The 19,769-nt window shown below is 40.2% G+C and overlaps 1 protein-coding gene across 3 annotated transcripts in view; it reads right to left on the bottom strand.

The window, feature by feature from the left end:
* Dock11 (dedicator of cytokinesis 11) overlaps positions 1 to 19,769 on the bottom strand; it is a 187,185-nt gene that overhangs the window by 28,814 nt on the left and 138,602 nt on the right. For all 3 annotated transcript variants that reach the window (XM_052738112.1, XM_052738113.1, XM_052738114.1), the window contains 7 exons: positions 19,504 to 19,646; positions 17,468 to 17,583; positions 14,497 to 14,634; positions 8,298 to 8,480; positions 4,421 to 4,534; positions 2,153 to 2,368; positions 2,007 to 2,064 (listed from right to left, as the gene is read on the bottom strand). In XM_052738112.1, the coding sequence (XP_052594072.1) occupies positions 2,007 to 2,064; positions 2,153 to 2,368; positions 4,421 to 4,534; positions 8,298 to 8,480; positions 14,497 to 14,634; positions 17,468 to 17,583; positions 19,504 to 19,646 (968 nt within the window). The remainder of the gene's footprint in view (positions 1 to 2,006; positions 2,065 to 2,152; positions 2,369 to 4,420; positions 4,535 to 8,297; positions 8,481 to 14,496; positions 14,635 to 17,467; positions 17,584 to 19,503; positions 19,647 to 19,769) is intronic.

Raw genomic sequence — 19,769 nt, 5'->3', positions numbered from 1 at the left:
TATTTAAACAACTAGAGCAAAAATAGTCTTTCTAAAGCTAAGGATGGACTAATGGAGATAACTCATTCTTGGTTTTGCTTAGGCTGAAGGTCTTTGTACCTGTGAATAAAACAAGATTCTTGGGAAGAATTTCTAATATAATTACCTATTTTTAAAATCTAAAGGGTTTATGCATAATGGAACTCTTACTTCAGGTGCTCACTAATTAGAAAGCTGGGCTAACTGGAAGCCAGTTTCTCTGGAAAGTATTTAAAGCCACAGCACTGTGTTAAAGCTCTTCGTGTCAATAGATTGGGAATGCACAACTTTAAGTTTTGTGTTTAGGGCAACCTGACAAACATATCAGTGTTATAATTTAAAAAGAAGAAATGAATCTTCTTTTAACAAATTCTTTCTCCATTTCCCAACTACTCATAGGGACTGGGTGTGTAGCTTGGTGCTAGAGCACATGCTAATCATGCCTGTAGCCATCTGACCAATCCTTAGAAGCAGAAAAAAAGAAGAAAACGAAAGCAATATATGCACTAAAAGGAGAAAACTGGAATACACTCATTTTTTGGTATTTTTTTTTAGATAAGTCATTCTTAATTTTTGTTTAATTTAAAGCCCTTGTACTTGTGAGTAAAACAAGATTCTCAGGAAGAATTTCTAATATAATTACCTATTTTCAAAATCTAGAGAGTTAATTCTTAATAATTCGTAATGAGCCTGGAATTCTATTTCAGGTTCATACTCTGTAATTCACCCTGACTTGGAACTCACCATGTAGCCCAAGCTGCCTTGGGTTTTTTGGCAGTCTGCCTGCCTTAGCCTCAATGTGCTGGGATTATAGACCCCGTTACACCTAGCTGATATACCAATTTGAAAACTTAGATTGCTCAAAAGCATTTCAGTATCAAAATATTAATTTAAAATACAAGTAAAATGCTGGAGATATTGCTCGGATGGTAGTATGCTTGCTTAGCATTCACAAATCTCTGGATTTGGTATCCAATGGTGCATGAACTGGGTGGGCATGGTGGTGCATGCCTATAATCCCAGCACTTGGGAGCAAGAGGCAGGAGGAGAAGTTCAAGGTCATCCTTTGCTACATAGCAAGTTTGAGGGCTGCTTGGGCTACATGAGATCCTACCCTGCCCCAAATTTAAATGAAAGGAATGCATAGTTTAATCATTATAGTCATGTTTGGGAAGAATCTCTACAATGGCCATTATTTTACAAATGGCCCTAAACACTGAACCTTAGATGTGAAATGAAAAAACACAGACAGCCCAGAGTTAAAAAGCAAAAAGCCAAGGTTGTGTCCTCATAGCCAAAGCCTGACTAATAAGAAGACTCCTTTAAGTTGCTTTCATTTTGCCCTCATGTTATTTGGTTGACCGGCTTGAAGCAAGCAGCTTGAACACTGATACATAGCAGATGTCTTGATTGCAACCATCACTGCAAATTAACTTTTAAACCTTACTCAATTGTTTTGCTATTTGAGTAGTTCTAATACTCCGAAATACTATTTGGGAACAGAGAAGCATGCAGGCCGATCCCTGAATTGGAAATCTTGAATTAGGGATGCAGAGCTATTGATGTCCTTCAAGGGCCTGATTCCCATTAACACTCAGGTATCACTGCATAAAAATGGCTCTAGTTGTTGGGGAAGGATAAGGAGGGAGAATGAAGTGATCTGCCTGTATTATGCAGAGCTTCTCATAAGCCCTAAGAAGAATTTCATTTGTGGCAGTCATCCAGGGACATAGTCTTGGGAAATAAACACTGGGCATCAGGCCCAGCCGTGTACTATTTAACTTATTCTTGTAACCTTCTACAGAGACCAAAGCCAAAATGAGCAATCCAGTCTTCTTTTATAACAATGTCTGTTCAGCACTGAATGAGGCTGAAGGTAAACATATTTTTAAGAGCCCCATTCTATCCCATTCACAAGTGCAAGCTGCAAAGATAAAAATTATTTTGCCAGCTGAGAGTCCTCCCATCTCAGAACAGGAAGGTCTTACTTTTTCGGTGAAGAAATTCTGCAACTAGAGCCGCTACATGGACATAACACATTGCAGCCTAGAAATGGATGACAGAGAAAGAAGTGTCAGAATGTGTTCAAAGGAGTTTGAGGAGTCCCAGGGGGAACAAAATTTTAAGCAGTCACCTCAGAAAAATCTCCATTTTTTACATGAATTTTGGCCATACTGTCGAGCCAGGTTTTCCTTAGCTCTGGTGTGCTGGCATAAGATTTAGCTAAGCTATACTGGAGGTCAATTAGCATTTCCGGATCTTTCTCATGCTCCTTCATTTGGGCAGTGGCCATAAGAACAGTTCGGATTCTCTTGGTCAAATCTTTGACTTCTGTGGGAAAAGCAGTTGCCTAATTTCAAAACAAAACAAAACAAAACCCATATATTTAGCAGTATTATCAATAGGCTCTAAGCATGATCATCCAATCCTGGGCAACTTAATAAATTTTCTATTCCTTGTTAACAGTTCGTGGTACTGTGTTGCATGTGGCAACTCTAAAGAAGTTTTAATTAGTTATTTTTTTAAAATATGTAACTTACTAGGCTTCAAAGGCTTTTGAACTCAGTGGCAATATACTTATAGTACATAAAAACATGACCTTTGGAGTCACACTGGCTGGCTTTGGATCCTGGCTCCTCCACTGTGAATTCTGTGTGTTTGTGGTTTACTTATAACAGTAACTGAAAGTTCTTGACAGCACATCGGTACCAGGCTGTGATCTGGGTGCTTCATATGTTTTCATTTTTACAACAATCCTATATATTAAGTAGTCTTCTCGTGCATTCTCCCAATGGGAAAACTGGGGCGTGGAGTGGCTGAGAGGTTCAGCCAGTGTGTCCTGGTTGGCAAGTCATGGAGACAGGCCTTCTGTCCAGGCAATCTGGCTCCAGAACTAGTGCTCTACAGGCAATTTTCCACACTGATAAGTGTGCCTGTCTTGCCCACCGACTGTAGCACACACCCCAGTGAAGATCCTGCTGCCAATTTTCCGTTTCCACAAATGAGAGGTTGTGAGTCACATGACACTCCAGAGAGGTTAAAGAGAACATTAACCTCTCAAAGTATTTCTGACCTCAAGATGGGGATAGGACAAGTACATGGTTATGGGACTTAATGAGAAGATAATATGCTGTTCTGCCTTTTTGTCTGCTTTAAAAATAATTAGTATATGCATCTTAGCTCTTTCTGCTTACTAACAGAAACTCGACTTACCTTATTGTAACAGGGTTTTTTGGCAATGGTGGCCTTAGTAGATACTACTAAGTCATTCCCAAACGAGTCAAGGGTTCTCAAGGAGAGCCAGCCTCAGTCCTATGCACTTGGAAAATGTCATTTGCTACCTGTCTAACATGGCGTTGAGCATGGTAACAACTGGGAACATGAATTCTTAGAGCATGAGTAAAATAGCTGAAATAGCATACATTGCTTCTGTGCTCCTGGGATTAGTTGGACTGTACACTGATCCCCTGGGAAACCAGCAGCGCTGCTTGAAAAGCAAACTTTCCCAGACTGGGAGCAGCTGGCACTACTCAGTGTTTTTCTCCCTGCAAGCAGCATTCCTACGGGAATGGTTTTTTCGGTACACAGTTTCTACACGTCCCAAGCATCGATATGTTGTGACTGTGAGCTTTGCATTTTTTTTTCAGATTTTATACGATATTGTCAAATATACTAGAACATGACCTTTCCCAAGAATGGGGACAGTTTATCTCCCTGGAAGGACATCAGGACCTGTCCTCCAGGCAACCCAATGAGAGACGCATTCTTAAAGTGCTCTAGTTTTTAAGCAGGTGTGAAACAGCAATGGTTGTCAGAATCTTAGGTTTGCTTCTGATGAACTGGGGCTGAGGAATGACAGCCACAATCAGTGAACAGAACTTTTAGAAGTCACAAAACCAACAAATAATGAAACCCTTTTGTGCCATTTCTCGTCTGTTGCCAATGGATCTGTTAGCCATTCTACGAAGTGAGATTTTTCTCCAATTTCAAACTTGGTGTTTAATTAGCGAGTATTATAAACGGTAACAATTGTTAAGAAAGAAAAATGCTTTCATTTTCTGAGCAAGTTTAGAAATCAAGCAGAGAAAACGACAGAGATTTTATTACTAACAGATGTGCATTTGTTTAATCTATTCAGTTAATGCTGAATATAATTGCTAGAGATCCAGTGGTATATAAAAGCTATCAACTCATAAAGCTCACATTCTATACATTCCATACTAACAATCACTGTGAATTCCATGACACTTTAAGGGCATAAACTCCCTTTGTTAGTTACAGTGGTTTTTATTCATTATTGTGGTGTTGGAGATCAAAGCCAGGGCATTCATTGTACGTGGTAAGTGCACACTCTACCAGTGATTCACAATCGCAGCCGAAGTGGTTTCAGTTTATTCCATACCTTCATAGGTCTGTCGCTATTGGCAAAATTATTGATAATGAATAAAGACTCCTGAAATCTTGAGCCTCCACTTAGGGCTACATCAGCTATCAGCTGACTTACAGCAATTATTATCTGTGGGAAGAAATAAAGGTTATTTTTTTCAAATAGCTTTGAAGAAATCCTGCTCCGGGAGGTAGGGAGGGGAATCGCTATACTGTGTCCAGGCTGGCATCTAACTTCTGTCTTCCTGCCTCAGTCTCTTCAGTAGCTGGGACTGCAGGCCCTCGCTGCCATGCCCGGCTTTCCAATGCTCCTTTTAAAGATTTTACACAGTCATGTGTTGTGGTGTTTGATTGAAATCCCAGGACTCAGGAGGCAGAGGCGGAGGCAGAGAGGCAGAAAGGTAGAGAGGTAGAGGCAGAGGCAGCAACAGGATCACTGTGAGTTTCAATGCAGCCAGGATTATATGGTAAGACCCTGTCTTTAAAAAAGTAGTGATAAAAGAGACAGAAATCAAGATTCCACACCACACACCTGATACAACAGTGGTGATCATGCCTTCCCACTGAATGTGCTCACATGATGGTAGTTATGATGAATTTGAGCATGACTGACCTTTTTCTTCAACGGTTTCTCACTCTGTATCACTTGTCTACTCTATATAATGTGCTAGTCTACAACCTTGAGTGAATGTCAAAATAATTCATGCTCAGATGTTAATGGCTGGATACCTTCCTCTTGATCCAAGAAGACAAGGTACAGTAGTGACTATGAATGCTCTGGGGTCAGAATGCCTTACATCCAAATTCTGACTTTATTGGCTAGTTAACACTTGAAATTTTCTTACACTTGTTTAGTTTAGTTTATTACTTCCTTGGGTGTGGAGGCCTGCAATGGGTCAGAAGACAACTTGTGGGACTTATTTCTAGCCTTCTACCATGAAAGGCCCAGGTATCAAACTCCAGTTATCAGGCTCCTCAGCAAACACGTTTATTCACTGAGCCATTTCTCCAGCTTACAGTTAACTCTTCATTGCGCACTTTCTGATGCTAGATGCTATTCTAAGTCTTTAAATTTATTAACTCATTTGTTCATTAAATAAAGCACTGACAGAGCTGATATTTAGGCCCAGAGAATGGACTCTAATAGAAAATTTCAGGCATGTTGGTAAATGAATCAAAGCCATATTTTAGGGATGGTGGGTATTCAACTGACTTCACACAAAAGCAAATAGTGGAGGAGCTCACAGGCAGTGCTGCCTGCCTCTACTATGCAGCCATACCTCTAGAGAGGACTTTTGAGGGATTATTATTTTCTAGTAGAACTGTAGTTGATTGATGGCAATTTCAAAAAAGCAGCTAATGGTTGTTTCCCTATCAAAAACCCTTTCTCCAGTAAATAGCTCTAATGGGACAGATCAAAGAAGATACATAACTAGAGACTGTCTATATTACACAGTAGCCTACTGAGCCAAGCAGTCCCAACTGTGCTTAGATTCTGAGTTGTTACACCAAATAATCACAACGCTATGGAGATGTGAGATAATAATTATCACACAGTGTGTTCTCTGTGCTGTGCCAGCTGCTATATACACTTCCTTTTTCACCTTCATACTAACCATGCAAGGTAACAAATACTCGGCCTCATTTTACGGACGAGCAAACTGGTTCAGCCAGATTGAGTAACTCGCCTAGGGTCACACAGCACATAAGTAGTCGAGCTATGAGTTAAGCAGATAGTTAGCTCTATAAAATTCTGTGATTTCCACAAAATCTTGAGATTAATTTCATTGTTTGTTGAGATGGGGTCTTGCTATGTTATCCAGGCTGATCTTGAACTTGTGGGCTCAAGTGATCCTCTTGCCTTCGTCTCTCAAGTATATGGGACAGGTGCATGCTAGCGCCCCCAGGTCAATTCTTTGTAATTTTTGTTTTTTTGAGACAGGTTCTTGTCCTGTAGCCCAGGCTGGCTCAAATGTGCAATCCTCCTACCTTAGTCTCCCACATGTTTGGATTTTAGGCATGTGCCATCATGCCTGGCACTCTTTCACTGTTAAATACAGGTTCTGCTGATGCACGCCAAACAACCCGTATCACCTGCCGTGTATTATCTAACAATGTAATTTCATCATCTTACTTGAGCCTCCCCAAAATTCTATGAGGTAGAGTTTCTCCCATTTTATAGTTAAAGAGGCTGAGGTACAGAGAGGCCATTGTCATGGAATCTGAGCTAGGGCATACACGCAAAACTTATACCTTAGAGAAGCCTTGTCCAAGAGAAAGAAGATGGGAGTCATATATATAAGTAGCCACAATGAAAAAGAAATGGAAGTGAAACTTTATTTATGTGTGTGTGTGTGCGTGTGTGTGTGTGCGTGTGTGTGTGTGTGTGTGTGTGTGTGTGTGTGTGTGTGTGTACATGTGAAGATCAGAGGATCACTTGCAGACGTCCTTTCTCTCCTTCCACCATGTGGTTTTTGGTGATCACACTCAGGTCATCAGGCTTGGCAGCAAACACTTTTACCCACTGAGCCGTGATATATTTTAACTACCCCCTCCCCAATCTGACAAATCATTTCAATATATAAACAATATAAGTCAACTTAGATGCTCTATTTTTTTATGCACTTAGTCTTTATACTTTCAACACATCTCAGTTTGGACCCGTCACACTTTAAGTAGCAGATGGTCACACGGTCTGAGAACTACGGCACAGAAAGGGAAAGTCAGACAATGATTTCTTTTGCAGTGCTGAGACTGGAACCCAGAGCCTTGTGCATGCTTGGCAAGCACTCTACCACTGAGCTATAACCTCAGCCCTATTTTGACCTTTTGTTTTGAGATACACTGTCTCTCATGTTACCCAGGCTGGCATCGATCTCGCTCTACCCACAAGGCAGGACTTGGAGTTACTGTCTTCCTGCCTTAGTCTCCCAAGTAACTATAGATGTTGATGTTTGTGGAGGGGGGTGGAGGGGAGCACATGTTTGCATGTGCACATCTGTGCCTATGTGTGGAGACCAGGGGTCAAACTTGGGTACCATTCTTCAGAAACTGTCTATTTAATTTTGGGGGGCAAGGTCTCTCACTGGCTTAGAACTTGCCAAGTAAGGTTAGCCTGGTTGGCCAGTGGGCCCTGGGGTTTTGCCTGTTCCCATTTCCTCAGTCCTGGGATTACAAGTGCATACCACATGCCCAGCTTTAATCCTAGCACTTAGGAGGCAGAGACATCCAGATCTCTGTGAGTTCAAGGCCTAGTCAAAGAGTGAGTTCCAGGACAGTGAAGGCTACACAGAGAAATCCTGTCTAAGAAAACAAAACAAAACAAAAAAGCCAAAATCCAACCAAACAAAGAAAACACCAAAAAAAATGTTTTATCTGTATGAGTACAGGTATTTAGACTACATGTATGTCGGTACCCTTGTGCACGTATATGCCTTGTACCCAAAAGGCCAGAACAGGACAACAGATTCCCCTGGGCTGGAGTTACAGATGGTTGTGAGCCACCATGTAGGTGCTGGAAATCAAACCAAGGTCCTCTGGAAAAACAACCAGCGCTGTTAACCACTGAGCCATCAGTCCAGCCCCATGACTACCTTTTTTTTTTGGTTTTTCGAGACAGGGTTTCTCTGTGCAGCTTTGCGCCTTTCCTGGGATTCACTTGGTAGCCCAGGCTGGCCTCGAACTCACAGAGATCCGCCTGGCTCTGCCTCCCGAGTGCTGGGATTAAAGGCGTGCGCCACCACCGCCCGGCCATGACTAGCTTTTTAATGTGGGTTCTTGGGATCAAATTAAGGTACTCATGCTTGCATAACATGCATCTTACCAACTGAGCTGTCTTTATAGCTACAGATGTTGATTTTGATAGAGGCCTGTGACCTTCGATTGCTACTCACCTGCAAGTGTGTCCTCAAGAAGGTTTTCCTTTTTGTATACTCAAAGTTGTTTCTCATCAAAAGGTACAAAAGTGCGGATGCCTCATTCCTGGTTGAGCTGATCTTTGAAGTACAACACTTTAAAACCTCATAGCAAAATGCAGCACACATGTTTACTCTTCCTTTGAAAAAGGCTGAGGGAAACTAACCAAGGAAAACAGAATGAGCATCTGAAAATCTAATAAAATCCACCAATTATCAAGCGTCGACTGCGCCTCACCTAAAACCATGCTGAGTGCTTTAGAGGATAACAAATTTATATGAGGTCAGAGCTCTGTTCTCAAGACAGTCTGAGCTTGTGACCATGCAGACAAGCATATGTTAATGGTAGGACAAGTCAAGTCAGTGGAGTAGTCGTTACAAAAATGGAAAGGTGTTCGGTATAAATGCTGTCAATCTGAGAAGAGCCCAAGACAGTCCAAAACATATGAGGAACAGAGGTTCAGTGATCTACAGAATAAATGAATGACTGAATGATGAATGACGCCTCTCAAATGGGGTCTTATGATGGGAAGAACAGCTGCATTGCTTAGTGTTTGCTTTATATATAAACGCTCATTCTAACGTTCCATGTGCTGAGAAAATGATAACAAAGCCATTAGGAGTGAAATTGATCATTTTATTTTTAATGTAATAGAGATGGGCAGAGTGAAATGTTCATATACACCTATTTTCTACTCCACAAACAGTGCCAATTAAGACACATTGTGTCATAGAAAAAAGAGCACCCAAGTGGTCACCAAGTTCTCAAAAGAGCCAAGTGGCCCGCTGCTTTGAGAATGTATTCAGCCAGCTGCTTTGTGAAAGATAAACTACATATCTAACATGGGCTTGTTAGAATTTCCTGTGCTTGCAAGTCGAGACAGGCAAGCTGCTTCAGAATGCATAATGGCCATTTTTGCGGGGATTCTATAGATTCAGTGTCACGTCCTTGGAAACCTTGAATTTAAATCCACATTTCAGGAATTTATCTGCTGGGTTTGTGTGTGTGTGTGTGTGTGTGTGTGTGTGTGTGTGTGTGTGTGTGTGTGTGTAGCAAGTTCAGTGTTAGTCAGGCAATGGATGTTTAATAAATGCGTTCTGACGGGAAAATTGGGAAATCTCATAAAGTTTCACAGGATTAGATCAACTCTTGCTAGACAAGATACTCTAGTATGAAAACATTTAAGGGTGGGCATAGCTCCATGCAGTTAATCCCTACAGTAAGTCTTCTTACAGCACTTGAGACATGAGCAATGGCCAAAATCATGAATAACTTCCTCAGTGCTAGTTCTAATGTGCCCTTTCATCTCACTTGCCCACTCTGTACCTCATGAGGATGCTGACACTCTTTCCCCCTTTGGCTTCCATGACATCTTCCAGTCTTCCCTTTTTTTTTTTTTTAACCACTTCTATCACTGTTCCCCTTGTCTCCTTCACAGATTTCTCTTTCAACCCCTTCTGTGTTACCTTCTCCAATGTTCTGATCCCAATCTCGGCTTTCCCCCTAGATCCTTCCAGGGGAAATCCAGCCATTCTGCTCAGTTCCCTTATAAGCAGATACTCCCCCAACTAAGTGCAGTTATACTAGCCCTTTATGTTCTAGAATATTCCAAACTCTTTCCTGATGCAAGAATTTTGCAAAAGCACGTACTTCTTTCTGGGATATTCCTCCTTAAACCATTTGTGTGGCTAGGTCTTTTTCATACTTCATATCTTACTATATAACGCATATCAGTTTGAGATAGTCCCCAAATTATGATGGTCAAATGAAGAGTTTAAAAAATTACAGTGGGCCGGGCGGTGGTGGCGCACGCCTTTAATCCCAGCACTGGGAGGCAGAGCCAGGCGGATCTCTGTGAGTTTGAGGCCAGCCTGGGCTACAGAGTGAGTTTCAGGACAGACTCCAAAGCTACACAGAGAAACCCTGTCTCAAAAAAAAAATTACAGTGGAGGAAAAGAGGTATGTGTTCAGTAGAGATTTTAATGTCAAATTCTAAGTTTTGTTCTCTTTCTAAGTGCAATATGAGGTATGAAATTTGTATTCTGGGTGGTAGCAGCAAGCCACAGCTCCCAAACAGACATGGGATCTGGAGGGGAAACACCAAATGCCTTCAGTGTGCTGTGTTGCTAAAGTATGATGCCCAATAAATCATGTTGAAGGCCATTTTAACTCACTTATTTTCCACTTAAAATGGGTTAACTGGCCTCTCACCCCATCAAAAGTTAAAGGCATTTGTACTCTACCGTAGCATTTTGCTTGTTTCTGTCCTAGAACTGAATGTAATTAGGAATTGTTCTGTTGTTCATTCTCTGTCTCTACCTCCCAAGAGTGAACATCCTTAGGTCGGAGAGTATTCTTGTTTTGTATCTCCACAATCATATCTCCAGTAGCTAGTACGGCACTTGAGACTGTGCTCAGTAAATACAGAATAGATGAATGGAAAATGACTCCAACCCAGAGCTCTCTCCAGATCCATGGATTTCAATGTTACAGAGGAACCTTGAATTCAATACAAGACAGTATTCATTATTTTTTACCTTATGTATAGTTTGTCCCCTAGATTTCAAATCTGAGAAAACACCCACCATTTTATTGGTGAACTGGTGATCAAGTCCAATAATTCTCTTTAGTGTATATTCTATCTCAATATTCATGCACCAATGACTTTTTCCAGGCCCTCATCTCTTTTTTACTATGTTTTATTTATATCTTTTTTCACTGTTTGGTACTAAACCACCAATCTCTTTTCTTCTCTTCCTCTCTTCCTTTTATTATTCATTCATCCGTGTTTCATTATGCAGCTTTGACTGGCCTGGAACTTGCTACATAGACCAGGCTGCCCTTGAATTCAGAGAGCTCCCTGCCTCTGCCTCCCAGCCAATGTCTTTCCTATACTATTTTTCAAGAGGTTTACTTTCCCCTGGTCACACAAATTCTCTCTTAATACATATCTAATTGTGATACTTCCCTGCTTAAAACCTTTCCGTGCCTGTCTGATTCCTAAAAGACGAATTCTAGTGCTTACAATGGCTGACTACACATTTTTCTACTTGCCGTTTATACTTTCAGTTTTATCTCCTCAGTCCACACTAACTCCTCCACCTACTGCTGAAGGGAAACTTCTGCTAAGCTCCACCCAGTTCTCTGGACAAACTTCACACCATGATGGCATTTGCTAATGTACATATATTTGTGCATATATGTATCTTCATGTGCATATTTTCATCTATTGCCCAGTAAGCCCTCAGGAGTATATGCAATAACTAAATACCTGGTAACTGTTAAATGAATTGTTTCTAAATGTATTTCCATTCCTTTATCCTATCATGCTTGTAGAGAACTCACTTGTCCATGGGTTCCTTTATTCTTAAAGTATATTAAAGAATGGAAATTTTTTTTAAGAATGGAAATTTTTTCAAAGCTTCACATTTACCTAATTTCTACATACAATGAAAGGTAAGGCTTGTTCATTGGCAGGTTATTATGCAAGATCCCAGAGTTCTAAAAGTTAGTTGCTGCTTTCAAAGTGCTTATGCACAGTTGTTTTAAAATAAGCAAGACCAGGGCTTCATCAGTGTTAGTCTTATTGTATGATAAGCAAGACAAAGAAAAATTGGTGAATTTGGTGAGCTAAAAATATCATTGTGAAGGATATAGTTACCTTTCCTAGAATTTGACAATTAACCTAAAATTTTTCTTTCAGGATAAAGATACCTTCGCCCATACCCAGCAGGAAGCAATTTTAAGAATACAACGCCCACATTCCCAAAGAGGTGGTGTGGGGCGGGTGGTTTTTTGGTCTTTTTAATGGGTTTTGGGTCTGGGATAATTTTCATTGTTTAGGGGGGTTGGTTACAAGTTGTTGTCAAGGGTTAGGAAAAAGGCTAAGCAAAGGAGATTAGATTTAAGGTTCTTGTTTAAAAAAATGAGAGAGAGAAAGAAAGAAAAGAAAAGAAAAGAAAAGAAAAGAAGAAAAAGACAATTACTAGTTTTAAATAATTTACATTTGATTGGATTGTTTTATATTGTATACAAATTATATATATTGAAATTGATATTGTTAGAAAATGCTATATGTATATTTCTAATTGTACTTATACCTTTCATTTAACAATGCAATTTTCTGATCCTTGAATGTTATTATTACCAACTATTAGGATATAAAGAAATGAAAGTTAGTAGTTAGACATTACAATAGAACTTGTAGTCATATTAGATATGTTTTAAAAATTGAGCAGATATATTTTAGATAGGTCATCTTCAAACCCTTCAGAGATCTACAGAATATGGCATTTAAAATGTTTTAATAACTTAGAAAATTTTTCTTTTTTGAGACATGTCGGCTCCTGGCAGTACCAATCTACTTCAGGGAAAATATGGGCATTGAAGAAACTGCATATGGAGTTAACTTTCATTGTGGCAAAAGTTAGCCACTGGACAACAAAGTATCCCCGAATCAACTGCTGACAAAATGGACAGACAGGACATGAAACAAAGGACTACTGATTCTTGCTAAAACAAGTGTGGTTATGGCTTTATCAAAAGGCATCTTCTGAGGCCAGGACAATATGGCACCATCCCTGAAGTGGCCTTCGCAATTCGGAAAAGGTACAGTGCCCTTTTCTTCGAAGGCAGTTGAACAGGCAGTGGGCCGATGGCTTCTGATGTGCTATGGAACAGCAGCTGAAACAGTTATTCTTGAAGAGTAACTAAGCTCATGCCTCTCAATAGTAGACTGGCATTTGATAGAGGGATGTGGAGAAGAACGGGATGCTGAGATGAAGCCATATATACACAGCCAAGAAGAATGGACAGCTGAATTAAAAAACCATCAACACTTTCCAGAATTTAAAACCCTGGATTTGACACTAGTGGAATTCAGGTGTTTCTGGTACATGGACTGCTCTCACTCAATGTGAGGTTGAACTGTTGACCTTGTGTACATCCTACTTCACAAATGAGTCTGTCAGATACGCTAAGCCTATAGGCTGAAGATAATGCCCCAGCACTGCGGAGAAACCTCAGATGATTGTCCAGGCAGCTGGCTGTTTCTGTCAACTCACAAATTTTTTGGAAATTGCTTGCATGCACTTTCTGTTTTTATTTTTGTTAGCTAATATTATTTCCTTCTTGGGTCTCTGAGGGAGTTCAAGATTAGTTAGTTATAGTTGAAGGTTAGTTAGTTATAGTTGAAGATTAATTAGGATAGAAAGTGAATTAGATACATTTTGGACTTAACAGAATAGGGTAGATAATGAAATTATTTTCTCTGAATTTGTCAAATACAAATGGACTAGACATTATTTAGACATTTATTACTTGTATATATTGTATATAGTCATTGTACTTTTGTATATAGTTTTTCTTTTGTTAGTTATAAACTTTTTCTTTTTTTTCTTTTTATTAAAATAGAAAAGGGGAAATGTGGTGGTATTTTACTTTTACTGAAATGTGATTTTAATTGTATGTTAATAAATAAAGTTGCCTGGGGGTCAGAGCTATTAGAGCCATAGCAAGAGCGTGGCGGTGGTGGCGCATGCCTTTAATCCCAGCACTTGGTAGACAGAGCTAGGTAGATCTCTGTGTATTCAAGGATACAGCCAGCATTGGAGACACACGCCTTTAATCTCAATACCAACCATAGAAGACCTGGAAGTCTCTACAGAGGCAGTCATGTGTTTGGGTTTACAACCAATGAGAAGGCAGAACAACTAGACTATATAAAGACATACACACAGGAAGTAGCCCTTTTCGGAGAGCTCTCTTGGCTGAAGAGGATCGCTGAAGCAGGAAGGGTGAGGCTCTTAGCTCTGACCTCTTGGCTTTCTGCTCTGAATCGGCTCTGTGTTTCTTATTTAATAAGACGGTAGGTTACATCTACATCATTGGGTCTGGGAACGTGATGCCCTGGGTTGAATCTTGAGAGAGAAAAGAGGATGCAGAGGGAGAAAGAGACCCTTGAAAAGGGCCTGCTGAAAATGTCAAGGTATAATGGTAAAAGCAAAAGCAGGCTCCGATTTTATAGGATTCTTTGCCCACTCCTCAATATAGGCGTTGCTCTGCTGTGCTTCTATGTACAAAGGCAGTGGTAGTTAGTGGCTGTTTGTGTATGTCACCATAACGGTCTCCGTTCCTCTGTCTTCCCCTGAGCTCCTAGCAGTTCAAAGTTGTTCTTACCTTACTGATGAAAGATCTCAGCGAGGCAAAGACATGTTTCAGTGACACTTCAGATTGTCCATTTTTAAGAAAAGCAAGATGAATATCAAATACTTTTTTCATTAATGGGTTGTGGCCATCATTATTTAAAAGTTGGCTCTATAAAACATGAAAAGCAAAACAAAACAAAGCAAAAAACCCAGTTTATAGAAGCATTTAATCTATCCTCTCCCCTACATACAAGAGAACTAATTTTACTGCATGACCAGTATCTGCTTATGAATCTGCTATTTGGCCTTTGGAAGTTTTTAGACTATTTTGAGTACTTTAGTTGAGAATATTCATGTGATCTTCAACTTAAATTGGAAATCTTGAAACCCCATATAAACTATAACTAGGATACTGAAACTCTTAAGCCAGGCATGGCAGCGCATGCCTTTGATCCTTACACTTGGGAGGCAGAGGCAGACGGATCTCTGAGTTTGAGGCCAGCCTGGTCTATAGAATGAGATCCAGGAGAGACAGGGCTGAACCCTGTCTTAAAAAAAAAAGAAAAGAAAAGAAAGGGAGGGAGGGAGGGGAGGAGGGAGGGAGAGAGAGAAAAAGAGAGAGAGAGAGAGACGTTAGCATTTAGAATAGCTAAAAAAAATTATTCTTCCAATGGAACACATCAAAATACATGAATATGGAAAGAATATTTCATCTCCCTCCTTCCTTTCTGTCTTCTTCATTTTCTTTTGTTCTTAAAGTTCTCTTTATGCAGCTCAGGGTGAGCTGAAACTTGCTCAAAGTCATGATCCTCTTGCTGAGATTATGCACATGTCCAGTCATGACTGACTGGAAGGAACATTTTTTAATTAACTTACATATTCGAAAACTTAAAAACAAATACAACTGGCCTTTGCATTTCTCTAGGAGACTAATAATTAAGACAAATAACAATTCTTTTAAAAAGTCTGTTATCTAATTTACTTTTGGAAGTACATTTTGTATAAGACATATTTATGCAATGGTAACAAACTGAACACTCCATGAGTTCAGAAAACAGATATGACAACTGACTATTTAAATGCCTCTTGTAAATGGGCATATAAAACAATAAATAGTACAGCTGTACAGAGATATCAGTGATTTATGAAATTTCCTTTAAAATAAATCACCAAGGGGCTCCAATGTATAGTTCACTGGTAAAGTGTCTGTCTACTATGTCACGGTCCTGGGTTCAATCCCCAACACTGCAAAAACAAACAAACAAACAAACAAAAAACAGAAAGGAGAAAACAAAAATTAAAATAAAAACATGGGGGCTGGAGAGATGGCTCTGTGGGTAAAAGTGCTTGGCATGAAAGCCTGAGGGGCTTAGTTCAAATTCCCAGAAACCATGGAAGATCAGACAAAGTAGCACAGCATCTGGAATCCCAGGAACTTCAAAAAGATCCCACATTCTCCTATGTCATCACCATCGCCATTTATTATTACAAAGTAAGAGAACAGTGACACACTATGTGCTTTGCATGCACCCAAAATAGGAAGTTAGCATTTGTAAAGTGCTTAAGAAATACATAAATATCTATTAAAAATAAAAAAAACATATCAGAAAAGCAGGGAGGAACGAAAGCCTAGTCATGAGACCCGATGTCCTATCTGCTGACATGATGAAAAATAGATGTGTGTTATTTTAATAAAAACAAACCTAATGTTTTGCAAGATCTCCTACTACAACTTCTTTGTTTGTTTGTATTTTGAGAAAGGGTTTCTCTGTGTCCTGGCTATCCTGGAACTCACTATGCAGACCACGCTGGCCTGGAACTCACAGAGATCCACCTGCTTTTTCCTCCTGAGAGCTGGGATTAAAGGTGTGTGCCACCACCGCCCTGCTTACACCTCTTTATTAGTATGCTATCCAATTCTCCCTTATAATGTCTTTGAGAAGCACGGGGCAAGTTTCCATATTATATGAGGAAGCCCAAAGCAATTAACTATATTACTTAAGAAAGGGGAGGAAACATACTGGATTGCCTTGCCCACCCTTAATACAAGGGGAGGTGCTTAGTCTTACTTTACATGCTATGGCTTGTTCATCTCCAGAGGAGAAACAGAGGAGGAGTGGATTGAAGGTGGGCAGAGAGGACACAGAGGGAGGGAATGGGAGGAGAAGGGGGAAGGGAAATGGGGCCAGGATAGAAAATAAATAAATTATAAAATGAAAGGGGAGGAAAGAAAAACAAACAAACAAACAAACACAGGCCCAAATAATCTGTAACTGAAGAGAAGGCAGGTGTGATTCCCCCTGTAGGGTTCTTATACTTCTGCTACTTACATTATGCTCACGTAGTTTTTACTTTCAAAGCATTCTCACATCTATTATCTTAGTTTACCCTCCCAGTAAGCCTGCAAGCTAACTGCCTTTACTTTCTTTTACAAATCAAAGGAATGATGATTTGGGTTGAGAGAAAAACATCTGAGAAAATCCTGAACAGCCAGTCTTTGCCTGGACATTATCCTTATAAGCTATCTTGTTTATTTTGGCTGACTGATGCTCTCATGATTTCCAGTAAAAATTACGAGTTGTTTTAATAAAAACATGAAAGAAAACCCTCCCTTCCCCATCTTCTTTCTTTGTCTACATAGCCTTGGCTGACCTGGAACGTGTTAGATAGACCAGGCTACTCTCAAATTTGTGGCTACCCTCCTGTCTCTGTTGCCCAAGTCCTGACATTATGGGCATGTGTCACCATGCCTGGTAGAAATCTGATCCTTAGGCAAATATAAAACAATAGAATTTGAGAGGCAGAGCGGGATCAAGGACATTTTAGCCTGAATCCTTCATGTTATGGATGATTGAGTTTCAGTCATTTCTTAAGGTTTTACCGTAGCATAGTCAAACTTGGCTTGCCACCAGGGTTTCCTCCCTGCTCCTACCTCTGACCAGCTAGTTATTGTAAAATGTTTTCCTCTCAGGGGCACCAAGTGAACCCAAACTCATCTCTACCTTGAAGCACTGGGTGAAAAATGATATGGTGTCTAGCACTGTCAGAGAAACTTCAGTAGCAGTATTGCCTTCCAGAAGTGCCTGGTGGAAAATGTCTGCTTCCGTCGTCGCAGAACCTAGGGTAAGAGAAGCAAATTAAACCGTGCCCGACACAGACTTACATAATGGCCTCGGTGAGGCAGTCTTGCCTTCTTAGAAGGAGCCCACAGTGCCAACAGACCTAATGAGCTTCACTGCACTTATTCCTTACTGAGCCGTGCTCTGGCTTAATCACTGCCATTCACTTTCCATTTAGTGCAAAGTGATAGTTACTATCCGCACTCTATCAACAGCTCTGCAGCATGTACTTAGGGGTCCGCTTCTTTGGTGATGTGATCTCAGTAATGAGCTATGGTGATGTAACTAGGAAATCACGTGGGAGGCATCTTAGGCCATACTGCCAACATGGATGGAAAAATGAGAAAGCCACATAAATTCAGTGTCCTATGGTCAGATGTCTTCAATTCTGCCAGTGACATGAGGCTTGTTTCTAAATCCCAGGCTATTTTATGGGCTGACAGAAGCAGGCTCATTATACTTGTACAAGAAGCAAAAACCTTTAACATGTGCAGTTTGTAAAAGTCCTCAGTCCTTTAGCTCAGGGTCTACCTGCACACGACATTGTTTACTATTATTAGGCTTCTTTTGCTGGGACCTATGGAGGACCGTATGAAAACATAAGTGTTCTTCCCCGACCGAAGTTTTGATTAATATTTGCTTTAGAGAGGATGCTTTCTCTAGTCTTCTGACAGCCCCCAGTTAGGCAAGATTTCTCTCCTTGTCCTCTATGTCCTCTCAGTGCTTTATCCTTTTTAAATATACCTTCAACAAATAGTATTTAGAGCTCATTATTATTATTTGGTGCTACTAGGGATTGAACATATGGCAAGCACTCTACCACTGAGCTAGGTTCCTGGTTATTGTTCTTTCTTTTTTTAACTTTTTATTGGATGAGACGAGATCACATTTGCTCAGGCAGGCTTTGAACCTGTGAATTTCCTGCCTCACCCTCCTTGGTAGCTGGGATGACAGGCTTGTACTACGAAGCCCAGCTAGAGTTCATTCATTTCTGCAGTCAGCATGGGACATACATATCATTAGTCATTAAATAAACAATAGTAACTCTAAATGAATATTATATATGCTATCTTATTAGGATATCAGTGCTTTCTATTAAAATTTAACGGAGCTGAAGAGATAGCTCAGTAGTTTAGAGCATCTTCCAGAGGACCTAAGTTCAATTCCCAGCACCCACATGGTGACTCACACCCATCTATAACTCCAGTTCCAGGGGATCAAATGTTCTCTTCTGGCCTTCACAAGCACCAGGCACCCATATGGTGCACATGCATACATTTAGGCAAAACACTGATAAACATAAAATAAAATAAATAAATCTAAAATAATTGAAAAATGAAATTTGAAAGTAGCACCAAAGGATATCTAATATAAAAATATATTAATAATGGTTGCATGGGAAAATTCCTTAATACTAAGAAAAGATTTAAATCACTTATAGTTGTTTTAAAAATCATGCACGTTATTAAATAGTCATACATGATGAAATTATATAAATAAATACATAACAGAGATATGAAAGTCTATCTTTATGCATGAGAAATTATGGTGTTTTAAACCAGGATTGAAGATTAAAACTGGGCTTTGGTGATGACTCAGTGGTTAAAGTGCTTGCCATGAGTTTGATCCCCAAAACCCAGCTAAGTGCTGCGTGGGTTTGGAGTGTGACCTGTGAGAAGGCAGAGACAGGGGAATCCCTGGTGCAAGCTGGCAAGCGAGACTAGTCATATCTGGGCTTCACTGAGAGATCCTGCCTCAAAGAATAAGGTAGACATATAATTAAGAAAGATCCCTGATCTCAACCTTGGGCTGCCATACACACCTGCACATATGAACACACAAACACAGGAATTAAAAAAAAAGATTAGACAGCATTACCAGGCTATTTCCTATGGGTCTGCTCTCCCACGTTTACTTACTGTGATTAAGTGTGAAGGAGCTTTCTAAGCTACTAAGATGCTGAAGTCGGGCCTGCATCACTCCTGACCTGTTGCGAAGAGCTGGCATAGTTTGAGATTTTCGGTCTATTCCAAAGTGTTTTGATAGCCAGGCATCATGAACCCTAGAATACAATTTTAAATCAAGAATTTAAAGAAAGCCAGATGGTAGTGGCGCACACCTTTAGGCCTGTCACTCGGGGAGCAGAGGCAGGAGGATCTCTGTGAGTTCCAGGTCAGCCTGGTCT

The sequence above is a fragment of the Peromyscus californicus genome, unplaced genomic scaffold (genome assembly GCF_007827085.1).
Source record: "Peromyscus californicus insignis strain IS unplaced genomic scaffold, ASM782708v3 Scaffold_10__1_contigs__length_136768540, whole genome shotgun sequence".
NCBI lineage: Eukaryota > Metazoa > Chordata > Mammalia > Rodentia > Cricetidae > Peromyscus > Peromyscus californicus.
This window is presented reverse-complemented; position numbering and strand designations above follow the sequence as displayed.